Raw genomic sequence first — 22,388 nt, forward strand, 5'->3', positions numbered from 1 at the left:
CGCTCTGAGGGAGTTCAGTTCCCTACAGAGCAGCCTGGCTGGAGCAGCAGCCACGTGCACCACGTGAAGAGACAGCAGCTCATGCTCCACCTCGGCTGCAGGAGGGGAAAGGTGTGTCTGATTGCTAGGATCAGTACTAGCTGAAGAAGTAAGAGAGGAGAGCAGACAGGGGAGAGAAAAAAAAAAAAGCAGCTTTAAATGGCAAGACTGAGCTTATAGCATGTGGCCAGCATGTGCCATACAGGCTTCCGGAGGCAGCAGGAGCACACGCCAGAGGCTCCGGCTGGGCAGCAGCAAAGGGGAGAAGAGGCGTTGCAGGATGGGGGATTCCTGGATACCAGCAAACAGGAGGGGTCTGCAGGTGCACAGGACACAACTGACGGTCTGCTGTCACCCTGCAGCAAACTCAGCCTGGAGCCCAGGTAGGGCAGGTGCATGGACCCTGCAGGGTATCAATTATCTTTTCATCTCTCTCTTAGATAGTTTTGGCTCATGACGTTATGGGGCAGAGGCAGGAGCTTAATGAGTTATGCGGTTGCTGTATGGCATTAAAGCGTTGGCGGGGGAGGAGGAATATTAGGGGATTATTTTTGAGGATTACTGCTTCAGGAGGATATACAAAATTTTAGGGTTTTTAGGGATAATTTTTTTGGGCATGGTGGTGTCTGTGAGAGAACAAGCCTGGGGGCAATCCAGGCACAGCAGAGAGAAAACTCTGAGATGTAAATCAACCACTTCACAGAAAACAGCAGAGAGAGAGGGAAACATCTGTAACAGTCAAGGGAGTGCATAAAAAGTGTTTGTCTGAGAGGAAAACCTGAGGGACCAGGTTAGCCAGGTTTGTATTCATTTGCAACCTTTAAGATTTACTTCTCAGGGCATTGCATCTGCAAAGCTCTGAGGGACTATCAAGCCCCTTTCAGTCATCTTCACTGGGAGAAACAGTTCCAGGATACACAATTTAATTTAATTTCCATATTGCTAATAAAGGGTGCATGTGCTTGTTTTTCCGCAAAGCATAGTTGTGTCTAAACACCTGGGAACAGCATTAAGTTTACAGCAGGAACATCGTCTGCAGATTCGTAAGTATCCCTGTGTTTCCAACCATGAATTCTACTATGCTTCTAAGCAGCCTTCTTCAGCACATCTCAGCAACCCTTTCCCTGCCCTGCTGTCGAGAAGCTGTGTTGAGAGCTAGATACTGCTTTCCTTCGCTGTTATAATTGTGAAACTCTTGGCACAACTTAAAAAATATGTAGTCGCTGCAGAAGTGTCTTCCTTGGATACTTTCTTCTGTTTCAGCTGTTGGTTTGCTGTCAGCTGGTAAAGCAAAGCAGGCAGCCACAGCCCATGCATGTATGGTGCAGTCAAGCACATCTCTCTATACTGCTGCAAGGTTAGCCTGTTCCTTGCCTTTTGCAATGATCCATGGTGTTGCACTTACCTTGCAATATATGTTTTTGAATTCTGACAACTTTTACAAGAGGCTTTTGCTCTTTTTAATTGATGTCTTCAGGGCCTTTTTATTTTTTTTCTCCCTTAAAAAAAAAAAGCTTTCTGCAACCTCACCAAGCACAAAAGAAACTACTGTTATAGCTTTGCAATTTAATAATTTAATAATTTCACACTTGTAGTGTGAAGTGAGTGTTGCCATAAGTGCTTGAGGGTGCTTATAGGACCATCACAGATACGAAGCATTTGTCTGCATTTGAGAGTCCAGTTTTGTGTGGTGGACATTTTGTATTCAGATGCTGCCAGTCTTGCAAATATCACGAACCTGAGAGTTAAAGAGAAAATAAGATGGTCTGCATTTTCCTTAAAAAGAATCCATCGAAAGTAAGATAAGTGATATCACTTGCAGCGGAATGACCTCTACAGGGCAGCTCTTCTCCACAGTCTTGTGGCATGCTGTCATAAGCCCTATTGTTTTTTCTCACAATGTTATATACAGTTGAGCTATTAGTAAGATGGAACATAAGTCTTCAGAAAGTGCAAAAATATTTAAAGAACACAAAATAATGAGTAATTTAAAGAAAATCTGCAACAGACTGAAAAAATTCCAAGCTGTTGTTTGATGGATAAGAGAATTGTTGAGGATTATAGCACAAGAGCAGAGGGTTGAATCTGGGCGAAGCCTGCACAGCTAACAGCAAGGCGGGACCTGAGGAGGCAGTGGAGTGGCTGTGCCTCCCAGTTCCTGGTTTCCACTGAGCTCTGAACCTCACAGGGATTGGGCCTGTGGCAGCAAGATGTTGATTTTTTAAAAAATCATCAACATTGGCTTTCCAGTTTTGCTGAGAAACCTCCAGGTTGTAATGTGAGAGTGAGGCCTCACACACATCCAAGTATAAGCAAGGCCACAACAAATTGTAGTTTCATGTTGGAATTGTGATGGCTTATTTCATGTTAAATGCTGTCGGGAGTTCAAGGAGAGCACATACTGAAAGTATACTTTCAGAGTTATACCAGCATCTAACAGGATTACTGATAGTGGACCGGAATAAAATACGGCATCCCTTTTCAAGGGGCAGGCTCACTTAATGATCAAAACAGGAATTGGTATCACCTTATTATAGCTTCCTTCTCCAAATTGTAACCTGCGACAGTAAAAGGGCACAGGTTTTAACTCCCAGTGTTTGTTGTCAGGTTCTGATGCTGTTGGCCCTCTCGCGGTGGAACTTCTTCGCTGGAAAAATCCATATGTGTATGGGGACCCTCACCTCCCTCTGACCTTCTCTGAAGATGCCTGTGTTCCTGTGTTTCAATGTTTTGCTACACAAAATGATTTATCATATCCATTATCCTGCCCAGCTTCACTTGCTGTCACTCCAGTGCCTTCTTACTGCAGTAGTAGTCAAGAAACTTTGAGTCAAGACTCCGCAGGTAAGTGATTATTTCTTTTTTGCATGTCAGAGCTTACTTTTTTACATGTCAGAGCTTAGTTTAATCAGCAGTTTTAGTGCTCAAGTTCAATAGCTGTTTCTGCTGCCAGACTGCTTTGACTGCTCCTAAGTAAGGATTAGACCACAGAAACTTCACGAAGGAATTTATGCTTATGCCAAGTAATCCTTATTCAAACAATTTGCCTCATGGTTTAAAAAGTGACAGAAAAAAAAGAGCATCATGTTCTCAGCCACAATAATATACTTAGTGTATGTTTGCTTTAAAACTGGTAGACCAACTCTTGGATGAGGGTGGATCCATGTTAGCACATGGAGGCATTTGAGGACAGCATCCTCTCTTTTGTGCCTGTCATAAAACTGCATGACGGAGGATACCCTGATATGTCCATCATGTATCCAAAACGCTACGAGCACCTGGCTAATCACAAAATAGGATGTAAAAGGAGTATCCAATTACATCCATGGGAACACACTTGTGCTCCCACCCTGTTACAAGGCATATGTATGTCTATCAGAGACAGCAGCATGCTGGTCAGTGATGGGATGCTTCCAGTACGGGGTTTGGAGGTCTCTCAAGGTCTGCAGGAAAGATGATGGCTGATAAAGGGTTCTTATGTTAGGACAAATCACTTGACCCATAATCTGCTCCCATTTGTATCTGAGTCTTTGATCTCAACGATGATAGGAATTGGGTAATGAGCTCAGTGAGGTTTTTCTGGCTGGCAGATGAGGCCCTGATCTACACACTTCCTAACTGAACCCCTGTAAAAGGATTTTAACTCATGTTGCCTTTTTTGTGTTGTGAAGTGGAAGGGATTAGCAAGGTTATGCCTAGGTGCCAGGTAGCAGAAAGGTATATATGGAGTGTGGGGTCATAGTGGATCCAGTATTGAAAGGGGTAATTCTGGAAAAGGGCTGGTCTAAATACCTAGTGCTGACCTAGTTCTTAAAATGTCTGTAATACTTGCTGACAACAGTGGCTGAATTGTAATCTGTAATAAAAAGTATAATCAAATATGTATATTACTGTTGTTTGTATTACTGTTTTTTTCTTTGTAAGTATTGGAGTGCATTAATGTAATTTGGTGTAACTGATGTAGTCATTACTGCATGTTGCCAAAAAATAATGGGCCTGAAACTCTGTGGTGGTGCAGAAATCCAAACAAAACTGATTTGTCCCCTCTCAGAACCTTCCAATCTAATGGCTCATCCTCTGGAGCTGTCTGGATGCTCATGGCAGCTGAAAATCCTGGGCTCCAGCACTTCCAGTACCATTCCTAATGCCTGCTGTGACGGTGACTCTTGGAAAGCAGGAGTGTTAGGGCAAATGCCAAACAATTCATGCAAGGTTAAATGTTGTGACTTTCATTTATCTATTTTTCTGTTTCCAATTAAGAGCAGCGTGAACCTGCACCTCCTGCTCACAATCCATTGTTCCTTGTATGAAATCTGTGACTATTGTCTGGAAGCTTAATTTGTATCACAGTTTATTCTACCACCTATTTTAGTGATAGAAATACCATGGCTGCTGTGAGATACTTCGTATCTTTCCCATATGAGGAGTGACCACTCTGGTTTTAATTGTGAAGTTGTTTTGGGACAGTGAGGTGGCAAGTGAGCCTTACTGTGAGGTTCACAGGCACCTGCTAACTCGAGGTGAAGTTGTGGAGGAGGGGAGAAAAGTTAGTTAAAAAAGAAAAAAATAGTAGTAATATACTAAAACTGTAATAAAGCTTGATAAGGAGCTGCTAGCTGTGCAGAACAATTTCCCGATTCTAAAGCATGGCTGCATATAGCCCAAAGGTGCCAGTAAGATATTATATTAGTAAGTCAAAGACAAATGCCCTGGTTTTGATCTTAATTTAGGAAGTTACAGGATCTTTGAAGAGGTCACAGTGAGATGTTTATGAAAGTATTGCGCTGAAAAGCAGCATAGCAGCATGGTGGCAGCTCAACACAGAAATAATGTCCATTTCCAACAGGGCTGGGAGGTCTGGGTGCAAAGCATGACTTGTAGCACAAGAAGATGCAGTCTTCACACAGAATCACACAGAATCAATCAGTTTGGAAGAGACCTCTGGGATCATCGAGTCCAACCATTGCCCTGACACCACCATGTCAACTAGACCATGGCACTAAGAGTCAGGTCCAGTCTTTCCTGTGTTTTATTTTCAGTGTGACAGTCTGGAGAGGGTGTTTCTCTCTCCCCCTCAGAGTGCAATAGCAGTGTGAAATAACTTGCCTCCATGAAACCTCAAAAGAGCCACCCTGAGGAGTTAATGTCCTAATTTCTATACCCAGTGAAACGATAATCCATGAGATTATGTTAAATCTAGGAGTCTTCTGCAGCAGAGGAGAGGGTACTGCATGTGAGCAGGGTGAAGGGTTTCTTATATACTGATTAGAAGTGCTTTACCCTATTGCACAGAGGTAGGAGGGTGTTGTGTCAGTGGCTTCTCTGTATGCCTGGATGTCATGTCGGCAACACCAGTGATAATCCATATCACTGGACCTTATTATAATGCTTCTAATGCAACGATTCCTCAAGTTTTATAACTTTACCAGTTTTCACGGACTGTCTTGCCGTGATCAAAGAGCTTGTTTGCGGCAAAGGTAGCAGCTGCTCAGCAGCAGACAGCATGTCTGTGGAAGGTCAGGCGAGAGTACTGCATCAGCTGAAATGGGGGAAGTTTTGAAAAGACTTAGAGATTGATTAATGAGGTAGGGTATATCTTAAAGTTATATCCAGGCTCATTTATGTCCAAGACTATTTGATCAGCTCATTTACAGCTACTTCATATGCAAGAGAATACCATGCCACAGGCTTACTGTGCTGCTTCTCTCTGGTGAATTTGTATCAAACTCTCTATAACATTTTAATACTATAATCTTAAAAATTAAACTATGCTAACCCAGCAGTATGCAGTGCATGCAACATACATATTGTAGTTTCAAAAGAATTCTTTTTTAAGTACTGATGGTGGGAAAACTTGTGGGTGCTTCCTCCTAAGCAGGGCATTTTCAGAGCCTTGTAATAAGCTGTGCTTGGGGATGTCTGAGCTGAATTTCAATGTTCAGAGCAAGAAGATAGTGATGTGGAAAATAAGGTATCGACAAAATAAAATTCCATGTATTAGGATATGCAGTATGAAGGAGGTAGAACTGCAGCTAATAGTATTTGGGGAGCAGATCTTAGTGAACGCTTTGCATCCTACTTGAAACATTAGTCTCAATTCGGTGCTTTTGTTGCTTTGCAGAATTCTGCAATGCTAGGTAATTTACGGAGTAGTGTCAAATTTTGTCCTTGGATACAGGAGTATAATTGACATCAGAATCAATTAATTTCATGTACTCTGGAAGGGAATTCTTGAACTTTTAATATTGCAATTTGAAATAATGTTTTTTGAGAGGATTGTGCTGGTTAATAAAATCCATGCTTCTGTTGAGAATGGGACAAAACATGAGGAATTATTCTGTACTGATTTCTTAACCTGGAAATCTTGTGAGGGAGTACAAAGAGGAACTTAGTTTTGATAACTATAACTACATATCAGTTTTTGAACTGAGTCCTGAAGAGTTCCTGTTGATTAACTTTGTCTCTTCTTATGATCATTATCCAATGCTTAATTACATTGAACAATATATTCCAGAATATCCAGAAGACTTTGCTAGACAACATCAGCTGGCTTGAGAGGAATAGATTTGCACTGGGTAGAAATGAGTTGGGAGCTGAACAATACCTGTCAAGTTTGTGTCATCTGCAAATTTTAAGGAAACAGAAAATATCACAATTCATGAAAATATTGAATGTAACAAGACCTCTATGTCTTCTTGAAATGAATTCCCATTTTTACCAATAATAATCTGAACCACTTCTGACCTGAAACTAGTGTACCTTCATCTAGACTGTATTTCTGTTGTTTGTTCATTACAGGGACCTGTCCCCTTGTATGCTAGATCAGCTGTTTTGAAAGCAATTATATTGATTTGCCATGAATTGTTCCTGACAAATCTGTTGGCTCTTTGTTATCATCTTGTTTTCTTCAAGGTGCTTACAGACTACATGATTTATTGCTCGCTTACTAATTTGTCACCATCTATTTTCAAATGTCAGTGTTAGGCTGACTGGACTGTAATTACCTAAAGTACTTTATTTGCCCTTCTCCACTGCTAGGGGACGTTACACTCATTAAAATATATTTAGGTTCCTAAATCCCAGTGAGGCAACTGAAATGTGAAGTAGGCACCTACATGTTTTTTCTGGGTCTGTGCCTGATCCCTGGTGTGTGAATGTATGGAATAGAGCAATTTCAGGATAACTTGTACTCCCAGCAGAGACAGGGAAAACGCAGAGGGCTTGAGTCAGCTGGACCCTCTTCAGGGATGCACCTGGGTCTGTCTTGTAGTTGGTCAGAAACACGAACTTCTGGAAAAAATAGTATTCTTACACTTGTGGTACACAACTTTTTGCAAACATAAGAAAATCTAAAAGAGTGTTGCGGCTTCATTGCTCAAATCTGTTGGAAGTCTGGCTGCAGCTCAAGTCCCCTGTTTTGTTTACGTAAATTCCTACAACCTCTCCATTTTATTTTGCTGGTGTGATCATAGCATCAAACCTTTTCCCTTTTGTTTCCACACAGAAAGATGTAGTTTCACAGTAATATTACCACCTGCTGTGAATGCTATATTTGACATAGACAAAAGTCAAATTAATTTGTTATATATTTCTTGATTCGTATGTAAGTGCATATTAAATGCATACTTCAGTGGATTCTTTGGTTCTGCAGCTTCCCTATATTTTTTTGACAGAGCTGTCTTCTCATGAGGCTTTTAAAGCCTGTTTTAAATCGCATAACAACAGTAAAAAGCTATCTATCTATCTAAAGAAATAATTTCTGACACTAACTACTTCTTAGTGTGGTACAGGACTCCAGTTAAATTTATTTGATAAGACAGATGCAAAGGAAATTGGTGCAATAGATCTAATGTTAGCTGAATTTCATAGAGGGGATAGTATTGGCCTGCCTAGGAAGTTATTTGTTCTCCTGGAGAAAAACGAGACTTGGAAGAATTATAACGTGAATAAGGAGGTGATTGGGAGGGACATGACAACAATCTTGGGAAGGGAAGTACTAAATGGGAGGAAGATTAATAGTGGAGTTTCCCCACTACTGGTTTGGAAACAACGTTAATATTTTTATGGATGACTTCTGCCTGGAAAGGAGGAGTGCATTGATGAGATGGGCTTATGAGTCTAAGTGGGAGACATTATCACTACAGAGGAGGTTCTGGATGTCATGTAGGAAGAAATGGATGACTTTTGGAAGCAGAATAAAGGAAAAGGGATTAAATACAATAGTGCAAGTTTCAAGACTGTGCATAACAGGATTTCTTTCTTTCTTTCTTTTTTTCACCCTTTGTGAGCTGGGAATCCTCAGCTGGAAATGGTAGAGGAAGATAAATGGAGCTACTAATCAGGAGTGTGCTGCAGCTGTGAAAAAGCAAATGGAAGCCTGGGATGTCTCAGGTGAAATACTTGCCACAGAGGGAGAGATTAAAGTTGTTTGCCCAAAGTGAGTGCTCATTTTCAAGAACGATAGGGCTGTACTGGAGCTTAAGCAGAGAACTACCAGAACAATATGGGAGAGGAGAACTCATAAGAGGAGAGTAAAAAAGTTTGCTTTGTTTAGACTAGCAAAATAAAAGCTATTTAAAAAAGGAAAAACCAAGACAGTACATTTCAGTTTCTGTTTCTTTAATTATTTAATGTTTATTAAGGTTGGGAAATAGCTGGTTATGAAGAACAGGCATCTGATCCGGTCACTTATCCTGATTAGCAGCCCTCAGAGTCTGAAGAAACTGTTAAGCAACGCTGGAGATGCAACTGCTGGTGTTAGCACTTAGAGTTAATGGGTTCCAGTTGCAAATCTTAATTTGAAGTGCTCACGAACTGCCCAAGTCCTGGAGACCACGTACAAAAGTGAAAGCCACAAGATGGTGCTGACACTCCTTATCATGGTTAGAAAGCATTATCCAAGCTGCAGAGCAACGTGCACTGGCCTGGGTGTAACTGGACAAAATTTCCATGGAGTTTGGTGTGTATTAATCTATAAACAAGAAATACAGTCAGTGGCTCAGTTTGGTCTACAGCTTGTAGTTATGCATTGTTTTTTGTTAAGGAGTCCTAATACACAGTCTGTGTATTGGAGGGAAAGAGGGAGGTGAAGACAGAAAGAAGGGAATTGGAAAGGTGATGGTTATTTCTAAGGTTGTACTCTCTTTCTGCTTGGCTTTCAGCTACAAAGGTGTTGATGAAATTACAAAATTGTGAAGTAGAAAGAAAATACATCTGTGTTATCTCTGATTAGAGTCCTCACTTGAATTTCCATGCTCTTTAACAGCCAAGGGCAAAATCTGCTGTACATCCAGTGTTATTGACTGCTTGTGCTTCTCTGCCTGTTTTCCTTTTATGCTTGTATTGAGGCAGGGACCATTTTGGGAGGTTTTTTGGTATTCTCTGTACAGTCTGAAAAGGGAGTGGAATAGAGATAGGTTTCTGCAGTTATGACTGTAGCTCCTAGTGAGGTTTATAAAGAGGAAAAATATCGTTTACAAAAATGTTACTTGGGAACTCTAAAGTCAGCTGAACTCAAGAAACGATGCAGTCTAGTTGGCAATTACATAGACTTATCTCAGTGCCCTGACTGCCAACAGCCTGCCTTCGCTCCTGTCCTGTACACAGGCGTCGTGTCTCTGTTCATTAATCAGCGTGGCCATGAAGAGGTTTATCTTTCTCAGTTCTTTCATTCAGCCACCAGCAGAATCTCCCAGTGTTATGAATGCCAACTGCTAACTACTTTTATCAAAATTAGAGAGGAGTGCAATTTGTTACAGAATGCCTTTCCTGCAGGGCTGTGTCATCTTTTGCTTCTGAAATGCAGTGTATGCATTTTTTCCCCTGAATAAAATAAGACTAAATGTGTATAAACCTGAAATGGCTAAAAAAAAATACTGTGTTCAATAAGTATGATGAATTAGGATCTCAAAAAGAACGTTAAGTATTTTGGTAACATTAGTGTCCTTGCTGACTCTTGGGACAGAGAGAGATATTAAGTCTATACTTCCAAAGATCTAAATACATGTACTTCACCAATTTCAAGGTTCCGGCTACCAATAGGATTGCTTTTATGATTCAAAGATGTGTAATATTGTTTACTCAAAATTCTGGCTTACATTAAGTTCACAGATCATTCTAAAAAAACTCATGGTTAAAAGGAAGGAAATAAAAATTGTGAAACTTCTGTAGCCTTCTGACCTCATCATAGGATCAAGCCTAGAAGCTGCTGAGCTGCTTGGTTCTGATCCAGAAAAGCAATTAAGTGTATGCTTAATTTTGGACTTGAGAGTTGTGCCATTGAAATTGATTTATCTGATTCTTTAATGGCTCTCACACTTGCCAATGAGAAACCAAAATTTGCCAAAGAACAATGAGCTGGTAGCTCCTGTTATAATATCTGCATTTAGAAATGCTAACCAGCACTGATCATGCTCAGTTGGTCGAAGGCATTTAACACTGGCTAACATGTGCCTCCTGTAGTGCTGTATTAGTGTGCTTCAGTCTTGTCTTTAGAGAGCATCTTTAGAGCTGGAAGTGCATTCACTCTCCAGCCTTCTCTTTCTGCTAACATCTCTTTTGAAATTAACTACAAGACCTGGCCTTTCTTTTTATCTAGAATGTGGATATTTGCCCTTTTTGCTGATCTGAAGTTGGCACATTATTGCACAAATTTAAACTGGAATATGATGCTACTACCATTGTCTCATTGCTGGTGCTTCATGTGAACTTAAATTTGAGAGGGTCTGTAATACGCAGTCTCCTTCTCAAATTGCTACCTAGCTAACACAGACTTGGATTGATAAGTTTTCATTCGTTTTGGTTTCCTTATTCTTTCTTGGTTACATTTCTGCAATGTCCATTGACCACACTTGGTGCAACAAGAATTGATTTGTATGTCAGATTTCATGGAGACTCCTTTTCTCTGGGCAATATTCTGGTTTCGTATGCTAGTCAGTTAAAACAGACAAGGGTTAGGATGGAGGTCTGGTCAGTAACAGAACTACTTAAGTACTTTTTACATAAGGATATGTCTCTCTACCACTCTTCCAATAGCAGCCTTCTAGTGCTAGAGAATCTTTAAGACTTACTGCAAGAAGAAAATGTTTAATTAGCTCTTTAAATCTAATAGGTGTTTACTGATGCTGTGCAAAACAGCAATCTGTTTTGCTCTTCTGTCAATGACATCGTTTTCTTTGTGAACAGTGTACCTATCTATCTTGCATATTTTATAACCAAAATACTAATACATAGTAAAATACAAGCATACAATTATTATTTAATATCTTCTTGTTAACTTCACAGAATCAAAATAGGACATTCCCCAAATTTTTCTCCAGAGAAATGAAGTGTCTGCAAATAGAATGCTTTTTATTTTGTTGCTCATTAGAGAATATAACACAGTTAAACCTTGAAGTGTTGTATCTGTAAGTAACTGATATATCCTTGTGCAGGAAAAACCTATTAAAAAAAAAAAAAGAACCTTCTAATAAATCTCCTTCTGGTAGTCATGTTAAAGAGAGTGAACCAGAAAAAAAAATGGCTAATGTTGAAAAACCATAAAGAAAACATAATTTTTTAAGATAATGAAGCCTTGGTCCTTTGAAAGAGAAAGGACATGTCAGAGTTTCAGATATCAAGTAGGAAGCGTTCATGTGTAGCACTGCAGTACAAGACTGAGAGAGCAAGAGCCATATAATTAAAATAGAAAGAACTATGCACAATAGCTCCAATAAAGCCCTTATTTGTTTTCTTTCTCTGTCTTTAAGGCTTGGTTTAAGATAATTGTTTTGTTTTCCATCACTCCTCCCGTTAACAGAAGGATAATCAATTTCCAGAAAAAAGCCTGGAGATGCCAATTTGAAAAATGCAATGCTGTCTACTTTTTCACCTACTGTATCTCCTTCTCTTTGCTCATTTTTCCTTGCATTTTTATATTTCTTCCTCTTCAGTCATTTCCCTAATATTCATTGCATACCTCTGAAAAACTCTTCCTATTTTTCTTATCTTTCCTGCCCATCTCGCTCTTCTGCATACTTACCGTGAATTTGTCCTCCCTTTCCTTCTTGTTATTTTTCTTTCCTCATTTATACAGTTTCCTGGAAAGAGGCACTTCCAGCTATGTATCTCTGATTGCCCTTAGCCTGCTTCTGGTCAGCTCTGAGGAGGAGACAGCTGGAGGAAGCCCCATGTAGCTTTTCCTCCCATGCTGGCTGCTGTAAGAGAAGGGGTCTCCCACCCCCTGGCTCGCAGGCAAGGTGCTTTGCTTAGCTTGTGGCTTCAGGAAACTAAAAGATTAAAATTGAGACCAGTAAGGAGAGCAAACCATGGTGTGGCCTGTCGCTCTCACTTGGTCAGGATGGATGTCCATGGGCCCGTGGAGGTGGCAGGCTGCTGAACTGGCTGATTAGGGCTGAGGGGACAGCAGGTCACCAGCTCCAAAGAGCTGGTCTGTGGCTGGCTTCCAGCTATGAGCCTCTGTTTCTATAATAGGTAGGCAGGGGCCTTATTTGGCACTTGCTGATCTACTGTCCAGTAGATTATCTGCTGCTTTGTGCTTGTGTCTGATCAGTTTTAGTATTTCCATGTCATTTATGTCTAAGCGGTGTCTTTTGGTTGAGAAGTCTGAGAAATGTTTATTTTGGGGGTAAAAAACCTCAGTCAGAATTACAAAGTCTACTGATGTTCTTGCAGTTGAATCCTATTTAGCACAGTGCAGGGGGCCCCCCTTACTTTGATGTTTAGTTTGAAATGGAGGACTTGTTTAAGCTCTGTTGGAATCAATGGAAAGACCCACTCGGGCTGCCGTATGAGGTAATCTAACCCAGCATGAACAAAACTCTTGCTCAAATATAGCATAACTTGTTTACCCATATTTTAGAACCATGCCCTGCTGCCTCCTGTCAGTTCATGCATTTGCCTTTGGTACTACTGTGTTTATAGAACAAGCCCTATTTTGCTGTCACATAACTGCTTGCTCTCTGCACTGTCTATGCTTCCTTTTGTCTGTTGTTTCCTACCCCTTTGTTTCCTTTCTATCCTGGAAATAAAGCTCCAGCAATCCCCTGAAATGGACACTTACTCCCTGTTGTCTGCATAGAAAAAATATGCCCATATCAGATACCACTCTGGGGTTACAGAAATAATTGCTGCTTTGCAAATGCCAAGTTCTCAAAGCCCAGTCATCTTTTGCACATCAAGAGTAAAAAATGCAAACATACCTCATCCACAAGTACCTACATGCTACTTTCTTATTTCTTTTAAATACTTCCCCTGAGTGCTTCTTTCTCCCTTACCAAAAATGCTGTCATTCACATACTTGAGAAACTTCAGTTTTAAGGTGAAAATACTGCAGAGTGAAAATAAGTTATTGGAGATTAAGTTTGTGGGGGAAGGTAGAGCATCAGTGCAGCTCCATACATAAAGATAAGAACATGCTGCACCTAAAGCTTGTTGAAAACAGGTTTTTATTATTATTTTTTTTCTTAGGCAGATATGACACTATGCCATTCTGTGGATGGTAGGTGAGGGAGGAAGAAACAGAAAGGTGGAGCAATTATCCAAGTATTCTGCAAGGTCACAAGGGTAGTGTTTGATAAAGTCAGAGCCGAAATCGGACCCTCTAGGTGATCTTCAGGATAGCAGATTAAACAAAATATTACCTCTTCTGTTATTAGTAGAGCTGATAGTTTAGAATCTGTATTAACAGATTAACATCCTTTGTTACACTGGAATAAAAGGCATCTTTGCCATAAATTACGATGAAGCAACGAAGCTGTAACAGTAAAAATTTTTAGCTATATGTTTTGCTGGGTTGAGTTATATAATAGTCTTGAACTAAGACTGCAAGAGGATGAGGATGAAATTAAATGAGTCACTGTTAAAAATAGGATGTGGATCTGAACTAGGTGTTGAGTGTGCTGGGCAGCTGAATAGAGGATGCAATTTGCTGTGAGGAATAGGCTGTGTCTCTACTATATAAATTTTGAATGCTACGTAAACTCATAGCGATTAGGAGTTACTGGTGATTTTAGTTGTTGTAAAAACAGCTTGAAAAGTGAAATAGTCTGTGAATTTGTGTGTATTGTTACAACTGATACTGTGGGTCCAGTGATAGGTGTTTCCTCCTATGCAAGGAAATGAGGCACAACACTTTTTAATCTTTCTTTATATTAAATATCATGAGTGGCAAGTGGGCAAGTGACTATATAAGCCAAGTGGAAATAGCAAAAGTAAAAAGCAGCTATGTTGGTAAATACAGGAAATCACAAGCTCAACTTGGTTTTAAGCTATAGCTGGTTAGAATGGTGTTTGTCTCATGGCTAGGAGGATGCGATGGCTCAGTTTATAGGGTGAGGGAAGAAATGATCACTATTAATGATGATAAAGATGGCAGGAAATGATGACTTCAGGCCATTACTGAGGACAGAATGCTTCAGCAAGTGGACTAGAAGGCTCCTAGTCCGACCCAGCACACCAAATTGTAGGTTATGTTCTGACACAATTCAAAGCTGGAGCATGATGAACTTGAGCAGTGGTTCACCTGCTTGTCACTGTCATCCAGATGGCTTTACAGAATTCTTAGGTGGATATTTTCTTCAAAGTAGAGTAGCTACTAGTAACTGTTGGATGGGTGAGTTTTCATTAGATAAAAAGCACCGCGCATTATGCTGGCACTGTGTGGGCATCCAAGTTCTCCACTTGGTTTGGATATTGGAAGGGGAAAAAAAGCACATTTCTCCGAGCTTATCTTGCATCCGAATTGTGGGGACAGGTGACACTCAAGAACAAGGTCTTTAAAAAAACAAAACAGCAGAGGATGTGCTGGTCACTGTGGAAACCAGGCTTTTGTTGAAGGGGTTGTATATCTGGTAATACCTCATACTGAGGTCTGATTACAGTAAAGATCCATGTTACTTTTTTTCAAACTCTTTCATTTCCTCTTCTGCTCTCTAGTTTACTTTTCAGATGACAGAAAGGAGGAAACTGCAAAATACAGAGATTTGTCTTTAAAGTACAGTGAAATACTTATTTTGGCAAAATAGTAGCCCATTTTGCTGAAACAAGGTTTTTATGTAAGGCTGGAACATGCAAATGGAAGCTATACCAAAGGAATTCAGTGCTTAGCAACTCTTTGGACGTGCATCAAGTTTAAAGGCCAATTACTTCAAAGAATACATGGAAAATTCCGTCAATAAAGCAGTGGCTAAAATTGGCCATTTGTAGAAATAATGCCTCTGCATTTATAAACATCCAGACATCCAGCACAGAGTGTCATGATCTCAGTGAGGTGGTTCATGCACGTCTGCACACTGTGGGCTCTTAGTCCAGAAACACTACCTTCATATAATTTACCAACCCTGAATTTTGTGGTATGTTAGAAGTTTTTATTAAAAGTGTTACTGAAACACTGTCAGTCAAGGTTTTTCTGAGCTCAGGTATATGAATCAGGCAGTAAATATATGAAAACTGAACCAGAAGAACCATCAATGGCTGAATAAAAATGGTTTTACATAAAAATCTGGGCACTGATTGATGTAAGCTTCAGTGAAACAGCTCCTGCGACCTTTCAGCATAACATCAGATAATGTTATCTTCATGGAAATGGGGCCCTGAAATTATCATTTAATGGGCTTATGTATATAGGAGAACTGATATAGAACTGAGGTAGTTTCAGTGCATATTTTCAGATGCAGTCTTTCCATTGTCTGCAGTTTCATGAGCACAGTGATATTGTTCTTGGATGATGAACACGCTGTTCACTGTTATTTAGGGCCACTTACTAACTGAATATTAAAGTAATAGTAAATCCAACTCTGAATAAATGTAAATGAAAATTTTAATGCATGTAAATGTGAGTAGTAATATACAAGCTTTTTCTTTAAATAAGTAATTTGTATTATCAATTATATCAATAAATTCTTTATCAATATTTATTAAATTTGTATTTTAGTATAATTTTATTACAATACTTTTTAGTATGGTATTTCCTGATCAGGTAATACAATTCTGATCAGCAGTATTATCTGACAATGACTCCATCTTCTTTCACTACTTCTGTGTGCATTCAAAGTCTCGTCTTCCTCCTTTAGCTGTGGAAAGTACTGTAGGTTTTTACCACGCTATTCTTTTGAAGTTGACAGGGTCTGTTGAGGTTCTGTAGAACGAGTTGCACCCTGCAACCTCTAGCTCAAAAGTGATCAAACTTTTTTTTTACTTTTTATTGATAGAATCCTTTTTCAGTAGAAGACTATAATACCTTCTTTCATAATTCCTTAAAATATCTATATGAATCTCAGGCATATACAGAGGAGGGTTTGGCTCAGAGAAAAAAAGCTTCATTTTTTGTTTTCAGGTGTACTCTTTAAAATTCTCTTTGGCAACTGAGGAGACATGACATACATAGAAGGCTGCAAGACTTAACAGATGTATTTTATTCTTAACATTGTTTTACACTGGTTTAGGTTTCATTCTGAAGCAACTTAAAGATGCATTTCACTTTAAGCATACCAGTTGTCTAGAAATTGCTTGCATGCATGATTATTTGCAGATTTGGATATTTCATTTAAAAATATGTTTATACCTGTTTCAACTGTGTGATAAACATTCATTTGACTCTGCAGATCCTGTGTGTTGCTGTTTTAAAAAAAAAACTATAACAAAAAAATAACCCTCCGTCTCTGTATGCAACAGTCGTCTTTACAAAAGTATTTAGTTTATTACATTTAAGACATTTATTTTTGTGTTTAATACCTACTGTTCTTTCAACTTGTTCCTTCTGTACAAATAATGATACTCTTGCTTTCTACAGTATATTTGCCTAATAAATTTAGAATTTTCTATGATGGTGACAAATGTATTAATTTAGTAAGCTGGGCTAATTGTCTATATTAATACGTCTTTATGCAGAGCACTTTTGGGAAAAGTAAATAGTTAAGCAGTGTAAATGTGTTAGTAAACCAGTCTGAAAATACTAATATCTGATTATTCATGCTTACATTATTTAAAGTTATGAGAACAGTTGTTTTTTCTTTTCTAATCAAATTAAAACACAGATATATTCCATGTCTAGACCTTATGGTCAATCTTTGAAGAGGCCCTTAATTTTCTTAAATAAAGAAGCCAATTAATTATACACACTGTTGACACCATCATGGATGATCTAGCAAAACATTTTAGCTAACGTGTGGTTTTTAGTATGTGAGCAATCTTTTACTTCAGTGGTGCTTTCGTGTGCTTTAGGATTAATGTTAAAAGACTTTGGTCAATTAGGTCTTGAATGCTCAGTATCTCGGCTGATGCCTCTCCAGTGAGGACATTTGGCTCTCTGTGCACATGACCTCAGATTGCACCTTTGCTTGTTGCAGGGAAACTTGTCAGTAGGAGACTTCTGGGAGGTTTTATTCATGAAAAGTGTTTTAGCAACAGGGACAGGAGGGGCCTTGCTCTTGTGCTTTCTTATCCCAGAGTCTGGAGACAAGACTTGGAAAGTGGTAGCCTTGCTTATGAAGAGGAACACAAAGCCAGGACTGGCTTTCCTGCTTGTTAAGAAAGCAGATGAGAACAGCAACAACAGAAAGGCAGGAAGTTGTGAATAAACGTGGGTATGAGGGCTGGGAGGCTCTGCTTGGACAGGAGGCAAGTGGTTTGGTGCACCAGCCCCCATGCTGCCTGTAGGGCTCAGCTCTGAGGGGATGCTGTTGCCCCATTTTTTTTTTTCCCCTAAAGCAAAAAAAGGTGCCTCAGGAGCTTCAAGTGACAGCTCAGGGAAGGATCTGTCATCTTATAAAACAGGTTTTGGTTCTTTTGTTCTCTTCTGCAACTTCTTCTGCAACTATCATCAGGAACAAGCCTTTGGCTCTGACAGAATAAATTTGTACTGCTTTCACCTTTTCAATCTTGTTATTAAAAATGAATCCCAATGAAGCTGGCAAACTTAATGCACGTTACTCCTCCAATTACAGTGAGTGTGTATAGGCAGCCACTTGGGAGGTGTAAGAGGAGGGGATGGACGCCTTCTGCCAAGCTGCAAGGGCAGTTTAAGGACTGGTATCATGAGAGGCCAAGTTACAGGGAGAAACTTTTCTCTCTGGCATAGATTGGTGTGTCCTCACAAGCAGAGGTGGTGCAAAAACAGCTCAATCCTTCCTTGGCCACCTTGCATCGTGTTTGAGAAAAGGTGTTGTGGAAGCTGAAATGGCTTCACTTCCATGACAGGCTGCTGAGAGCCTTTGATTTTTGCACTGAGGAGACACCTGTGCTGTCCTGGCACTGGCAGCGCAGTGTCCTCAGGGGGATTTGTGGCTTCCAGCCCCTCTCTCTCAGAGAAAGTGTTGCTGCCATGGCAGAGGCAGGGTATCCGTGGGGGCAGGCACAGCAGGACTTGCCATGCGGGAGGAGGAGGAGCAGCGCTTTGTGAGGAAACCTGCGCCCTAGCCCTGGAACTATGAGACTACGCATAGATCCATGGCAACCTCCTTCAGCTCACTTCCACATCTGCCTAGACAGAGATGCCAAAAACATGCCATTAACCATGAGTGTGTGTAAGGGGCAGGGCAGCTCAGCTCAACAAAAGGAGAGGACATGGGTGATGGGTTCGGTCTGCCTCTGTCCCAGGGGTCTGATCGTGCATAAGGGCCTAGGGTTGTGCTGCTCTGTACGTCCTGCACTTAATGTCTGAATTTATTGAATAAATATCCTGAAGCAGGGCAGCTGGGGGGCACTGAGGCAGTCCCGGTCGTTAGGCATCTTCCGGGGGACAGGGAGGGGGACAGGCCGAGGCCAGGCTGGGATGTCGGTCTGTGGGTGAGGCCAGGCCCAGGCCCAGTGAGGGCCATCTGCAGGCTGACTGCCTGGCCCGGCCCTGGCCCCCGTTAGGCTCGTGGTGGTGGTCTCCTGGTCACCTTCCTCACTGATCTGACTTGATGCCAGAGGGCAGTTTTGTAGTTGCTTTGGTCAAATTCAGGCTGGGATCAGAAAATGGAGGTGTTTCATCTAGTCAGGAATTTAGCACCTGAACGAACATCTCTGAAAGGCAAATGGGTGATAAATTGGAAGACACCGGGAAGTAAAAGCCACGTTGCTTTCCTCCAGCCCACACTGTAGCAGCAGCGATCAGGACAGCATGACCCCACTTCATCTTGGGGACACATGAAAGTGTGAATGTAAGCTGATTTTCTGACTTTAACTGTACGCTGAGTCTGACTACCTTTAAACTTAGCAACGTATTTTTCTGAGTTTATGGCTATGAGACTAACTGTTCTGCTGCTTTATGGAAATCTGACAAAATCTTCCTTTCTGAGCCCCAGGCAATAAAGTGAAAGAAATGTGAAGGAGGAAGGTGAAAGTAAAAAAAGGAAAGTTTTATAGTAAGAGTTGATATTAATCATTGGTTTGATTTATTTTCTGCATGTCATAGATGATTTTAGCCAATTGTTCAGAGTCTCATTTCATTTTCCATATGTATAGGTGAAAAAATATCTTTTTTTTCTGGCTTATCATTACTTTTTGCTCTACAGCTACTTACAGTGATCATTTTTTCTTAAGTCAAGTCACTCACTTCCCGATGGTCTTTGTTTAGTATGAAAATGGCCATTAATGTGAATAACAAAACAATTACTTCTTCCAGGGCCACAGTAGCACTTCAAATCCACAACTGATAAATATAAAATTGAGGCAAAACAGCAACATTAAAAATTGTTGTTCTGAATCTGTGGCTTTAGGAAGTGTGGAGTGTGTCAAGAAGTTGGTCTGGGGAATCTGTTGGTTTTAAAGAGTCTTTCTTAGGCTAAGACAGAAAAAGAGAACCAGAGCATGTCTGGATACCAAACCTCTTCCTGCTTTCAGGACTGTCTTCAAGTAGTGATTTGCTTCAGATGATAGCAGTATTTAAGCCGAAAAAATATAAGTGCAAATAGCAGCTAATACTTCCAATTGTTCACTGGTCATTAATCAGATTTTAGTGGTATTGGGGAAGCTGAGGGTGGATCACGATAAGCAAAAAGTGTTTAAGTTTGATTTGTATTTCTAGCCTCTCTTGCCCAATTACCTCCTGTACTTTGCACAGGACATTCCCCCCACAGTGTGCATGTGGGCAGCTGCAGATGGAGCATTGCAATGTATCATTAGTGCCAGCTGGACACTGCTGCTTGCATGATGCTTTAGCAGCAGAGTAATTGACACCTAAGTCAGCAATCTTTCCACCTAGTCTTAGTTTCATGTAATAGCAGCAGTTATCAAACCTTTAAGTAACACAACAGCTTTTTCCACCAGCGATATTCATGTCCCTTGAATCTTCTTTCCTTGCATATGATTTGTTGGTCTCTCAGGCAACTTGCTTAAGTCTTAAAGCAATTTTAATTCCAGATATCAATATCAATTCTTTGTAGTCAGCTACAGGAACAGGTCTGTTGGGCTACATCTGGATTTTCTTCCTGACTCTGTTGGACTGTGTAGGACTTTGTACTTCTACCGTCCTCCAGGGGTGGCACACCAATGTGTAGCTGTCTTCCATGTTGCCAGCAAGTGTCCAAGACTGAACTGCTTCCTGCTCCTTACTACAAATGAGAAGGCACTCTAGAGTGGGCGAAATATTTTTAAATTAAATATAACAGCAGTTACAGTGAAAATAATAAGAAAATAATAAATTATAGATTCACCACCAGAAGGGATTTGGATGTGTATGGGGCAGGGAATGGGAACTAAAACAGTGAATACAAGTGAAATTTAGTGACTAATCTTATTCAAGCAGAACTTGCAATGTCAGTGCCTTTTTGCTTTCGATGTTTTCAGACCAGGGTGTTTCACCTGGGAAACATTGATATTTCCCAACATTTTGATATTTTGGGTGCTTTTTTTCCCTAGATTAAAATTTTAAAGATGTGACAGATCTCCCCAAACTTCTCTGACTGGTCCTATGTGTCTGAGCAGCAGATCTATGATCAGGTGCAGGACCTGTTGCACTGCACATTTGTCTTCTTAGTGCCTTGAGGTGATTAATTTCCCACCAGGCTCCCAGGATAGGTGCTGAAGGTAGACAGGCAGAGCACAGTGTTGCACTACAGACATTCTTTTTCAAGGTCTCTCTTCCAAAAATATATTTTTAAAATTTGAAAACCAGTTGTCAAACATCTTTTTTGCAAAATGATTTTTTTTCCACATTTAAAAAAAAATCCATCTAAATTAAGGTCTGCTTCATTCCTAACATTTCAAAGGTTGAATGTCTGAAAATGGAGACACTTTAAATGGTCTGTGCTTCTGAATGAGCTGAAATAATGGACCAATCAAATAGCTAGTAAGTTAATTTAAAAAATATCTTCCGTTTCTGGGAGAACACTTGAAAATAATCCTAGTGCTATTCCTAAGATGCACTTAAAATATTTCTATAGAAGAAAAACTCCTTTAAACTGCGATAAAGGACTAGGGAATGGGGAACTCCTCTCAGCCTCAGTAGGCATGGTGGTGTTTAAAAGCTCATCATTAGATGGGGTCACTTGCCAGAGTCTTATCAGCCAATTTTTGGAACTTCTCAGTATGGGGCATTTTATGTGGGTCCTTGCTGGGAGGAAGAATCCAGGATAAAATTCTCTTCTCTTCTTGATTCTGCCTGAAATACCAGTTAAAGATACTCAGGCTCTTTGATTATGTTGTGTGTATGTGTGTGTATGTTCATCAGTAGTTATGGTTGTTGTTAGTGGTTATGATTATCAGTTCTGCTGTTGTTTTGTTTCTATTTGAGAGGTTTCTTTGGTTGTTTGTTTTTTGGGGTTTTTGTTTGTTTGTTTGTATTAGAGTTGTAGAGTAACTTAGGTTAGAAGGCATCTGGAAATCATCTCGTCCAGCCCTGCACTGAAATCAAGGAGAGCTTAGATCAGTTTAGATTGATTAGTTCAAATTAGTTTCATATCCTTTAATAAGGGAATAGTAAACCTCAAATCAAGAATTGATAAAACACTTTGTCTCTTCATAGAGATCATGCATTCTTAATTACTATGTTTTATTTTAAATGATACTTTATCTAATCCTCCTAAAAGTTAGCGGTGAAGGTGTCAAGTGTTTACATGCTCAGCAACACCCTCTACTATTGTAAACTTTCAAATGCTTGTCACACATGTGCACATACATCTCCTAATTGATAATGTTTTTGTGTTTGCATCATCATGTTGAGGTGTCTGACCCTAATGGACCTGCCCTCCAAATCTCCGTGGCCTGTCTGTGGCATCTAATGCTTTCTCCCATATCCCTGTGCTATGTTCTTAACATTTTGTTTGCCACTCCTCTCACCATCTATTTTGCAAATTGCACTAGAAGTAGGGCTGGATGAAGCTATGAAACTGTACCACGGAACCAGTGGTGCACGGGATACAGGGCAC

The 22,388-nt window shown here is 40.2% G+C and overlaps 1 protein-coding gene across 1 annotated transcript in view; it reads left to right on the top strand.

Moving 5' to 3' along the window:
• The first annotated feature begins 220 nt into the window (after positions 1-220).
• Positions 221-22,388, top strand: part of ANO4 (anoctamin 4) — a 232,506-nt gene continuing 210,338 nt past the window's right edge. Inside the window, exons 1-2 of the mRNA XM_068401169.1 lie at positions 221-422; positions 2,647-2,883. Coding sequence (XP_068257270.1) covers positions 221-422; positions 2,647-2,883 — 439 coding nt within the window. The remainder of the gene's footprint in view (positions 423-2,646; positions 2,884-22,388) is intronic.

The sequence above is a fragment of the Nyctibius grandis genome, chromosome 5, assembly GCF_013368605.1.
Source record: "Nyctibius grandis isolate bNycGra1 chromosome 5, bNycGra1.pri, whole genome shotgun sequence".
Taxonomy (NCBI): Eukaryota; Metazoa; Chordata; class Aves; order Nyctibiiformes; family Nyctibiidae; genus Nyctibius; species Nyctibius grandis.